Here is an 11,928-nt window from a genome sequence, read left to right as displayed (position 1 = left end):
TGAGGTCCTACAGTATGGCACAGGGAATTTTATTCAGTATCTTGGCATAAATCATAATGGAAAAGAATATATATGTCGAGCTGAATCAATTTGCTGTACAGCAGAAATGAACTATACTTCAATAATTTTTTTATTTTTATTTTTTTTTTCATTTCATACATGATATTTTACATGTTTCAATGCCATTCTCCCCAATCTTCCCACCCTCTCCCTCTCCCACAGAGTCCATAAGACTGTTCTATACATCAGTGTCTCTTTTGCTGTCTCGTACACAGGGTTATTGTTACCATCTTTCTAAATTCCATATATATGCGTTAGTATACTGTATTGGTGTTTTTCTTTCTGGCTTACTTCACTCTGTATAATAGGCTCCAGTTTCATCCACCTCATTAGAACTGTTATCATGTTTCAGAATTGATCTGTATTCTTTGTCATTTCAGTTTGTGCATTTTTACTGCCATGTAATGTTTCATTGCAGAATTAGAAACCACAAATTTTTAAAAATTAAAAAAATTATTGTAATCCTTCAATAATTTTTTTAATTTTTAAAAATTAGAAACCACAAATTTTTAAAAATTAAAAAAATTATTGTAATCCTTCAATAATTTTTTTAATTTTTAAAAATTTGTGGTTTCTAATTCTGCAATGAAACATTACATGGCAGTAAAAATGCACAAACTGAAATGACAAAGAATACAGATCAATTCTGAAACATGATATTAAGTAAGTAAGAGGAAATTTTAAGAAAGGTGACTGTACTGTTACTCCATTACATACATAATGATCAAGAGGAGACCAGATTTATTACTTACGAAGCAACACTAATCTTAATGACCCCCACCCCCAGTAAAATGATTGAAATCACTGCCCAAGCTGAGGTTCTTTCCCCTGTCTATGAACAGCAGCTGAACTGGGTGTATGTCTGCCCTTGGAGTCCTGAAACAGCTGGGCCATTTTGCCCCAGTTTGGAGTTGATTGTTGTGGACACACCCCTCGCTCAAGCATTCTGCAGCTTGGAAGTCCCTACTTGACATATTTTGTGTACATTTGAGTATCTAGGAAGTAAGGTTGTCCACCATTTCAGGGAGAACAAATCCCCCTCCCAAAAAAACACCACAGTCATCTTTACACACGTTATCTTGTGTACATGTGTGGTCCTTGGATTGGAAAGGGAGGAAGAGAGAGAGACAGAGAGAGTGTTGTGTGTGCAAAGTTTCCCCTCACAGTCACGAAATAATTTCAGATGAAGAAGAGTCAGAGAAAGACAAATATCACATGATATCATTTATTTGTGACATCTAAAAAAATGAACTTATTTACAAAACAGACTCACAGAGAATGAACTTATGGTTACCAGGGGGATAGTGTCAGGGGGAGGTTAGATTGGAAGTTTGGGACTTACATATACACATGGCTATATTAAAAATGCAAGACCACAAGGACCTACTCTATAAAACAGAGAATTCTACTTAATATACTGTAACTACCTAAGTGGGAAAAGAATTTAAAAAGCAATAGATGCATGTATATATATAACTGAATCACTTTGTTGTACACCTGAAACTAACACAGTTAGTTTCTTAATCACATATACTACAATGTAGCATTTTTTAATATTTTCAAAGAGCCATAATATGCATGTGTGGTCCTCTCATAAGAATGCAGAATAAAAGTCTCTATTAATGAGTCTTTAATTGGCAACCTGCACTGAGCCTGACATACAAGGTGGGAACATGTGATTTCTCTTCTTTGAAGAGTTAAAGTTAATGAGATTTATCATGAGCTTGGGAAAAGCATCCTGAATGCTATACACTGAATCACCGTTTCTACTTCCTAAGGGCAGCAAGATCTGTCTGAATCCTCTTAGGTTTACAGTGTTTAGGGAAACAAAATGACGATTGGGTCATGAGGCGTGCTCCGTGATGCAGCTCAGGTCAGACTTCCATCCCTGGCGTGAGAAGAGGCTGGCCAACTTCCCATGTGACATGACCCAGGCTGACTGAACCAACAAAACAGCCCGCTTCCGCATCCTGTGACTCTGTCAGCTTTGCTCAGTTCTGCCTCCTGTCTCACAGAAGCAGAGCCATGTGCCCCACACTCCTCAGCCTCCTGAGTCTCGGTGAGTCCAGAAAGACACGGTCGGAGAGGGTTATGGTAGAAATTGGGAGGTCTTCACACCACTGACTAGGTTCCCTGGATGAGGGTGCACGGAGTGTGGGGTCCATGGGGACAAGCCATCTCTGACATGGTTTTTCTCCTAGGATTCTGTGTGAGTCTGAGGATCTGGGCAGCTGTGGGTGAGTCCTCCCCATCCCTTATTTCTCTGTTGAGCAGAGCAGTTGGGGCTGATACGGATGACACTGTGGGTTGGAGTGAGACCCCTGTCAGTACAGTGAGAGCCTCATGCCCTGTGGATCCCAGGTCCTCCTATTGGCCTTGATAGTCATCTTCATTCTCCCCAGAGGTTACCCAGCTCTGGACTCTGGACCTGAAGGCACAGTGTGAAGTCTGGGAGCTGGGTGCTAGGCCCACTGAGTGCAATTTCTATCATGAGAGGGGAGCAAGGGGCTGCACCTCACAGACCCTCCCCTACAAGGTGGCTCATGGCATCACCAACCGGCCCTTAACAGGATCTGCAGGATGCCCCCTGGACCTGACCCCAGGGAAGGGTCTGGTCATCAGGCAGGGCCACCTGGACCTTGTCACACATTTGATGTAGGTTAGCTAACAAAGGAGCCACGTTCAAGCTTTATTTCCTTCTTTTCAGTCAAGAGGTTCTTTCACTTGTTACCTGTGTTACTGTTAGTCGCTCAGTCATGTCCAGCTCTTTGCAATCCCACAGACTGTAGCTCACCAGGCTCCTCTGTCCATGGTACTCTCCAGGCCAGAATACTGGATGGGGTTGCCATTTGCTTCTCCAGGGGATCTCCCCTACCTGGGGACTGAACTCTGATTTCCTGCATTGCAGGAATTTCTTTACCATTTGAGCTACAGCAAATCCAACAGGGAAGACCTCTCCCTTCTTTTCCATGCATCAGTTTTTTTGTGATGTTTTCTTTTGCCTGCATCGCACAGCATGCAGGATCTCAGTTCCATGATTAGGGATTCAACCCGGGCCCTTGGCAGAGAAAGTGCTGAGTCCTAATGACCGGACCACCCAGGAATCCCCAGTGTTTTGTGTTCTGAGAGTGTTTTCAACATTTTGTCAACCCAAGGAGTTCTTCTTCTCCTGATAAGAATCACTGCTGAGAATCATATTCTTAGAATCTCTGTGATGTCTGTCCTGGGTTGACTGTGTCTCTGTCTGTCCCCAAGCCCCAGGTGCCCTTGAGTATCAGGGTGATGCACTTTAGGGTTGGTGCCTTGAAGATTTGAAGGGGAAGCACTCCAACAAGACCAGTGGGGAGAGGGGACCATTCCTGTTTTCCTTTCAAAACCTGTGCCTCCTTCTCTCCTAGGTGAATATGACAAGCCCTCTTTGTCAGCCTGGCCAAGCCCCATGGTTCCCTTAGGACAGACTGTGACTCTTCAGTGTCACCTCCATTCTCCACTTAAGAGATTCAGACTGTTCAAAACAGATGGGACAAGTTTGCGTGAGCTCCATGGAAATCATTTCAACAACTTCGCGCTTGGCCCAGTGACCAGAGAACATGCCGGGTCCTACACATGTTCCAGATTCTCCAGGTCTCTTGCTGTGTGTTCCAGATGCAGTGACCCCCTGCAGATTGTGGTCACAGGTAGGTGGTGTCCAGCCCACCCGGGACAGCAGTCTATGCAGGCAATCCCATCCTAGGTCCAAGTTCCTTACGTGGTCCAAGATTTACTCAGGATTTCCAGCCAGGAATGAAACAGGAAAGAGAACCCACTCTGAGAGTTTAAACTCAGGGTGTTGAATAGATGGGGCTCTCTGGCAAAGGAAGTGGAGCCTCCCTAGGCATTAGTTAGACAGGATGCTGCCACTGCCTGCCACCAGGGAGGATGGAGAATGACCCTGATCCAGCACCTGCCACCCAGTAGGGAGCTGTAATCCCATATGAAGGAGATGGAGCCCAGAGAGGAGTCACAGGAATGTCTCCAGAGGCATGAGGTGGGGTCACAGATGGGGAAATGTTCCCTTTTTTCTCCACCTCCTTTCCAATCTCCTGCCAGTCATCACCCACATTCTAGATGAGTGTGAGTGGAGTCAGGGAATGCATCATCAGAAAGACCCAGCTCCCCACCACACATATTAGGGACAGGATGAAGCTGAGAGCATGGCAACCCACTCCAGTATTCTCGCCTGGAGAATCCTATGGACAGAGGAGCCTGGCAGACTATGGTTCATGGGGTTGCAGAGAGCTGGACAGGACTGAAGTGTCTGAGTATGCATGCATGAAGCTGAGAGCAGATCCAACAGCTAAGCAGTTTAGAATAAACACAGAAGAGGCTGGAGGGCTTGAGCAAAGAGAAACATAAAAGCATGAGCCAGAGCCTGAGAACAAGGTTAAAGAAAATGCAACAAAACACACAGGAAGGGTAATTGACTTTGATGGCTTACGGGGACATTTTTCACACCTTCAGATGTCAGGGGAAGCGCTGAGGTGGGGTGACTCACTGAAGCTCACAACCTCTTTGCTCCTAGGTGTGTTCACAAAACCCTCCATCTCAGCCCACCCCAGCCCCCTCATGCGTGCAGGAGAGAATGTGACTCTACGCTGTCACTCACCACTATTGGACAAATTTATCCTGCACCAAGAAAACAGCACAGGGCATTTCCAGAGACGTGGAGAGATGCTCACTCGTGGGCATGCCCCAGCTGACTTCATCATTGGCCCCATGACTTTGGCGAGTGCAGGCACCTACAGATGCTACGGCTCTCTCAGACACTCCCCCTATGAGTGGTCAGCTCCGAGCGATCCTGTGGACATCGTCATCACAGGTGAGTGTGGCCAAACCAGTCCCTTCTGCTCTCTGTGTCACAGATAGTCTGGTGTCTAGTCCAACATCAGTACTGGGAGAGAATGACAGGCATGCAGAGACAGTCACAAACTCGGGAGAGGAAACAAACCAGAGAGAGAGGAGGTGTGAAAGTGAAAGGGAAAAGAGAACAGAGTCCCTGCAATGTGCTAAGGAGAAGACACAGCCGGTGACAGAGTGTAGGAGCAAGAATGTGAAAGAACAACCAATGGAGAAAAATGTACCAGAGCAGGGACCCAGGCAATTCGCTGCTCAGGCAGCCACCGATGGTTGGTAAGAGGTTGGTTTCCCACTTTCATGTCAGAGCTCCCTTGCTCTGTCAGCAGCACACTGTGATACCAGACGTCCTTGCAGTCTGGCCCCTGGGTGATCGAGATGAAGGTTGACACCCTGAAGTTGCTCAGCTTTGTGGTTTAATGCATCCTTCTGCACAAAGAGGGGGGGAGTGGTCCCTCTAACCCTCCCACTAAGGAGTCATGTCCAGGCCCTGGGGTCATGCAGGGCAGGATTGAACACTACCTCAAGATTGAGGTGGTCAAATATCCTGTGAGATTCTGGCAATTTCCACTCCATAATGTCTGCTTCTGGGTCAATACCATGTTTTCTGATGGTCCCAGCAGGAGTTAGTAGGTTACGTTTTTCAAAAGCAGCCCAATCTTGTTGATTTTTTAAATCTATTTTTTCTTATTTATTTTTGTTGAAGTTTAGTTGATTTAAGATGTTGTTAATTCCTGTTGTACAACAAAATGATTCAGTTCTTCATATACATATATTCTTTTTTTAAAAAAACGGATATTACTAGTTTGCATTCCCACCAACAGTGTAAGAGGGTTCCCTTTTCTCCACACCCTCTCCAACATTTATTGCTTGTAGACTTTTGGATCGCAGCCATTCTGACTGCATGAAATGGTTCCTCATTGTGGTTTTGATTTGCATTTCTCTGGTGATGAGTGATGTTGAGCATCTTTTCATGTGTTTGTTAGCCATCTGTATGTCTTCTTTGGAGAAATGTCTGCTTAGTTCTTTGGCCCATTTTTTGATTGGGTCCTTTATTTTTCTGGAATTGAGCTGTAGGAGTTGCTTGTATATTTTTGAGATTAATTGTTTGTCAGTTCTTGCATTTGCTATTATTTTCTCCCTTTCTGAAGACTGTCCTTTCACCTTGCTTATAGTTTCCTTTGTTGTGCAGAAGCTTTTAAGTTTAATTAGGTCCCATTTGTTTATTTTTGCTTTTATTTCCAATATTCTGGAAGGTGGGTCATAGAGGATCCTGCTGTGATGTATGTCGGAGACTGTTTTGCCTATGTTCTCCTCTAAGAGTTTTATAGCTTCTGATCTTACATTTAGATCTTTAATTCATTTTTTTTTATTTTATACATAGTAGTTTGTACCTTTTTTATTTTTATTTTTTATTTTATTTTTAAACTTTACATAATTGTATTAGTTTTGCCAAATATCAAAATGAATCCGCCACAGGTATACATGTGTTCCCCATCCTGAACCCTCCTCCCTCCTCCCTCCCCATACCATCCCTCTGGGTCGTCCCAGTGCACTAGCCCCAAGCATCCAGTATTGTGCATCGAACCTTAGAAAGTGTTCTAGTTTCATTCTTTTACAAGTGGTTGACCAGTTTTCCCAGCACCACTTGTTAAAGAGATTGTCTTTTCTCCATTGTATATTCTTGCCTCCCTTGTCAAAGATAAGGTGTGCATAGGTGTGTGGATTTATCTCTGGGCTTTCTATTTTGTTCCATTGACCTATATTTCTGTCTTTGTGCCAGTACCATACTGTCTTGATAACTGTGGCTTTGTAGTAGATCCTGAAGTCAGGCAGGGTGATTCCTCCAGTTCCATTCTTCTTTCTCATGATTGCTTTGGCTATTCGAGGTTTTTTGTATTTCCATACAAATTGTGAAATTATTTGTTCTAGCTCTGTGAAAAATGCCCTTGATAGCTTGATAGGAATCGCATTGAATTTATAGATTGCTTTGGGTAGTATACTCATTTTCACTATATTGATTCTTCTGATCCATGACCACGGTATATTTCTCCATCTATTTGTGTCCTCTTTGATTTCTTTCACCAGTGTTTTATAGTTTTCTATATATAGGCCTTTTGTTTCTTTAGGTACATATATTTCTAAGTATTTTATTCTTTTCATTGCAATGGTGAATGGAATTGTTTCCTTAACTTCTCTTTCTATTTTCTCATTATTAGTGTATAGGAATGCAAGGGATTTCTGTGTGTTGATTTTATATCCTGCAACTTTACTATATTCCTTGATTGGCTCTAGTAATTTTCTGGTGAAGTCTTTAGGGTTTTCTATGTAGAGGATCATGTCATCTGCAAACAGTGAGAGTTTTATTTCTTCTTTTCCAATTTGGATTCTTTTATTTCTCTTTCTGCTCTGATTGCTATGGCCAAAACTTCCAAAACTATGTTGAATAGTAGTGTTGAAAGTGGGCACCCTTGTCTTGTTCCTGACTTTAGGGAGAACAGGGTGGGGATTCCCAAAAAAAAACTGGAAATAGAACTGCCTTATGACCCAGCAATCCCACTGCTGGGCATACACACCGAGGAAACAAGAATTGAAAGAGACACGTGTACCCCAATGTTCATCACAGCACTGTTTATAATAGCCAGGATATGGAAGCAACCTAGATTCCATCAGCAGACGAATGGATAAGAAAGCTGTGGTACATATACACAATGGAGTATTACTCAGCCATTAAAAAGAATACATTTGAATCAGTTCTAATGAGGTGGTTGAAACTGGAGCCTATTATACAGAGTGAAGTAAGCCAGAAAGAAAAACACCAATACAGTATACTAACACATATGTATGGAATTTAGAAAGATGGTAATAATAACCCTGTATGTGAGACAGCAAAAGAGACACAGATGTATAGAACAGTCTTTTGGACTCTGTGGGACAGGGCGAGGGTGGGATGATATGGGAGAATGGCATTGAAACATGTACAATATCATATGTGAAACGAATCAGCAGTCCAGGTTTGATGCATAATACAGGATGCTTGGGGTTGGTGCACTGGGATGACCCAGAGGGATGGTATGGGGAGGGAGGTGGGAGGGGGTTCAGGATGGGGAACACGTGTACACCCATGGTGGATTCATGTTGATGTATGGCAAAACAAATACAATATTGTAAAGTAACTAGCCTCCAATTAAAATAAATGAATTTATATTTAAAAAATAAAACAAAAATCTCAGTTCTGGAGACATAAAAAGAAAAGGACATTAAATGACACTCCATTTTAAAAATTATTAATTTTTTAAAAAAGGATTTTAAATGACACCCCATATTTAAAGTTATGTTTGAATATTTCCCTGTGCTGGGTATCCATTACTGTGGGTCTTTCTCTCCTGGCGGTGGGTGGCCTTTGCATTGCAGTGCTTCTCTTGTTGCACACTTCTGGTTAGTCCTATACTTATGATTAGAGTTACTTTGTGCTCTAAGATCAAGGTCTCCCTCTTCCAGGTCTGTCCAAAAAACCCTCTCTCTCAGCCCAGAGGGGGCCCGTGGTGAGGTCAGGAGAGAACGTGACCTTGGTCTGCAGCTCCGAGAGCACCTTTGACCAGTTCCATCTACTCAGGGAGGGGGACAACCTTGGGTGCCCACTCGCTGGAGGGCAGGGCCCCCATGGAGCACTCCAGGCAGAGTTCCCTCTGGGTCCTGGGACCCCAGCCCACAGCGGTGTCTACAGGTGCTACGGCTCCTTCACTCACTCTCCCTACTCGTGGTCAGATTCCAGCGACCCACTGTTCCTGTCTGTCACAGGTGAGGAACCTCTTCCTGGCCCATGCTTTCTTGTTGCTATTCCAGATTGCTGTTGCTAAGCTGTGTCCAATTCTTAGCGACCCCCTGGACTGCAGCACGAGAGACTCCTCTGTCCATCACCATCTCTGCTCCATGTATCACAGCCTTGTCCTGGTGAAGGGGCTTGCATAACTCAATGAAGCTATCAGCCATGTCGTGCAGGGCCACCAAGACTGATGGGTCATAGTGAAGAGGTTGGACAACATGTAGTCCCCTAGAGGAGGAAATGGCAACCCACTCCAATATTCTTGTTTTCAGAACCCTAAGAAGATTCCCATGCTTCACAATGCACTAAATCACATTGTGTTGGCCAAGAAGTCCATTTGGGTTTTTCCATAACATCTTACTCTAACACTGAGCTCTGTCTCAAGGGCTCCGTGCTGGTGTCAGGGGAAACTTAGGGCTTCTGGAGAAATGGAGGCAATGAGAACCAGAGAGGAAGAGAGATGGTATATGGCATCTCAACCCTCTTCCACCTCCAGTATGGATGCTCCACATCAGAATCCTGTCTATCCAGGCAATAAAGAATAAGTTCAGGGTAGACCCAGGAGGAGGAGAGGCTGGGCTGATTTGGGAAAATCAGAGATTGCATTGGCTTCTTGCTCATAGTCTTTTCCCAGAAGCAGCTCTGACATACAGGTGATTTCCCAATTAAGGAGCATAAACACTCATTCCCAGAGCAGAGAGAATGTCTCTAGTTTACAGCTGTCTTTCACCATCAGGCATATCCTTCCCACATCCTTCCACCATCACATCTCCAGGATGGAGGGTCTACTCAACACATTTGCAGAGAGGAACCAGAAGCTCTCTGCTCTCCCATCAGTGCTCTGAGGGATGACAGAGTCAAGGACAGCCAGGAGATCAACCTTCCAGAAAGAATAGTCCTCATTCAGTCAGTATGAGGAATGTTACTTGTGCATCCCTGTCTTTTTTCTCCTAGAATCCACTACAAGTACTTGCCCATCAACCATGGATCCACACACCACAGAAGGTAAGCAAGATGGTCTCCTATCTCAGCAAATTCCTGAGTGACAGAGGGTTCCTGTGTGAGTGTTGACTCTGCCACCTCCCAGCTCTGTGACTTTGGGCTCCTCAACGTCCCTGTTAAGTTAGCATTTGAGACCATGGTCTGCAGGAGACCCACAGTGGGCATTGAGCTTCTCATGCTCTGTGACTGAGAATTTCTAAACTGGACAAAGTGGGTCAGAGTGACCTGATCCCATGCTTAAGGGTGATACTTAATTTCCCTCCACCAGGATCTTTGGGGATGGGTGTGGGGGGACAAGGGAAGAATTTTAGGGAGCACCTTAAATATGTGTTATTTCTCTGTTAGTGTTTTATGAACTAAACATTCCACAGTTCAGATATATAAATGTCATGTCTTCTTGAGGATTCCATTCCAGGTCTATGTGGATGGAGGGGAAATGTATTGTGGATTAATGTGGTCTCCATTCATGCAAAAATGCCACGCCTTATCATACGGGGCAGCAGACAATAACTGCTTCGATGCCCAGGAGACCTTGATTCAGACCTCAGCTGGTCTTGCACAGCCTCTTTACTTTATCCACTGCTAGCATCTCTCCTGGATGCTTTGGTACCTCCTGGGAAGTGGAGACCATAACTGATCAGGTTGACAGATGCTGACAGTTTGACACAAGGATACAATAAATCCCGTGTGTAGGGGCACAGCCTACTCAACAAATAACCAGATTTTCTTCCATTTGCCTGTTGGTAGAAGCACCACTTCCTCTAGAACACTCCAGCACGTGGTACATTGTCCTTGGGCTTGTCATAGCCTTCACCTCTACCAGCATCATCCTTGCTGCTCTTGTCTGTCACTGGTTTTCTACTCAAAATCGTAAGTCTGAAGGTGGCGAGCTCAGCATCATCTGACCCAAAGGGAGGTGGGTTCACAGCAGAGAATGGCATTTTCACTTCCTGTAGGTTTAAACTGATTTCCGGTGTTGAGATCCCTGATGGAACATCTTCCAGAGACCCATGGAACCCTGTTCTTTTTATGAAAATATGTGTTGATTTATTCTTGGCTGCATCAGGTCTTGGCTGCAGCATGGGGGATCCTCATTGTGGAGCTGGGGTGCAGTTCAAGGCTCCAGAGCTCGTGGGCTCTTGGGGCTTAGTTGCTTCAAGGCAGGTGGAATCATAGTTCTCCCACCAGGGATAGAGCCTGCGCCCCCTGCACTGGACGAGGGGGTCTTAATCCCTGGGCCATGAGGGACATTCTGAGCCCTGTTCTTCCCTTCAACCACAGCCATCTGTTCTTATTCCCTACATGATCTTGGGAATCTGCTGTTACACAGAAAAGGATGGCCATAACAGAAGATGTAGGATGGGTCCATGGGTTTGCACAGGTTCATGAGACAGTCCGTGAATGGCTGGGCTTCTATATGGCTGTATGTTTGTGTGTGTGTGTGTGTGTGTGTGTGTAGTAGACAGTCTCTACACCTGGGGTATACCCTTGCCTTTTTCTGGCTTTGATATCCCCATCAAAGATATGGAGGTCTGGAATAACTTCCTCCACCTCAAAGAGCCTTTACTCTCTTCCATTTGCAGATGTTGCCATCATGGAAGGAGAGCCCAATGAAGACCGAACAGTGAATGGCGAGGTGAGTCCTCTCAGGCCAAACCCTTGCCATAGCCTGAGCCCTTCCAATGCCCAATGCCCCAGCCTACGAAGATCATGTCTCAGTCCATCATTCACACCTCCTTCCTCTCAGGATCCTGCAGCAGAAGACGTGATATACGCCCGCTTGAACCATGGGACCCTCTCCAAGAGACTGTTCACTTCCGCTCCCCTGAGCCCCATGGACCCCTTCACCGAGCCCATTATCTATGAATTCAATGTAAACCACAACCATGCTGAGCCCTGACCTGGCCCCGGGCTGTGAGCACATAGAATGTTACAAATTGAGGACTTAGATCTCTTTTTTAAGGGGTTCCTCTGTGGACATTCCTTCTACTCCTCCAAAGCAGCCCAGCAATTCTGAGGTAACAGTGCAGTCCAAGAATTATAGGATCATCTTCAAAAATCCCACAACCTCTTAGTAATCTCCTGGCTATTCTAGGACTACATTTTATCTCTCTCACCATTTGGGGAGAAGGTATACTCAATCACAC

General features: G+C 44.7%; 1 protein-coding gene across 1 annotated transcript; it reads left to right on the top strand.

The window, feature by feature from the left end:
* Window positions 1–2,085: 2,085 nt before the first annotated feature.
* On the top strand, window positions 2,086–11,681 carry LOC129632427 (putative killer cell immunoglobulin-like receptor-like protein KIR3DX1). Its single transcript, XM_055554055.1, has 9 exons — window positions 2,086–2,119; window positions 2,262–2,297; window positions 3,459–3,737; window positions 4,622–4,918; window positions 8,455–8,754; window positions 9,734–9,784; window positions 10,529–10,651; window positions 11,365–11,417; window positions 11,529–11,681. The coding sequence occupies exons 1-9, from the start codon at window positions 2,086–2,088 to the stop codon at window positions 11,679–11,681; spliced, it is 1,326 nt and encodes a 441-aa protein (XP_055410030.1).
* The last annotated feature ends 247 nt before the right edge of the window (window positions 11,682–11,928 follow it).

The sequence above is a fragment of the Bubalus kerabau genome, chromosome 17 (genome assembly GCF_029407905.1).
Source record: "Bubalus kerabau isolate K-KA32 ecotype Philippines breed swamp buffalo chromosome 17, PCC_UOA_SB_1v2, whole genome shotgun sequence".
In the NCBI taxonomy this organism is placed as follows: domain Eukaryota; kingdom Metazoa; phylum Chordata; class Mammalia; order Artiodactyla; family Bovidae; genus Bubalus; species Bubalus kerabau.
The sequence above is the reverse complement of the archived record's forward strand: the minus strand, read 5'-3'. Positions and strand labels throughout refer to the sequence as shown.

Excerpts from the sequence above, each read along its gene's own strand:
- LOC129632427 (XM_055554055.1), top strand. The coding sequence starts at position 2,086 with ATGTGCCCCACACTCCTCAGCCTCCTGAGTCTCG. Across the intron at positions 3,738-4,621 it reads CCTGCAGATTGTGGTCACAG|GTGTGTTCACAAAACCCTCC; the intron begins GTAGGTGGTGTC and ends CTTTGCTCCTAG. Across the intron at positions 11,418-11,528 it reads ACCGAACAGTGAATGGCGAG|GATCCTGCAGCAGAAGACGT; the intron begins GTGAGTCCTCTC and ends CCTTCCTCTCAG.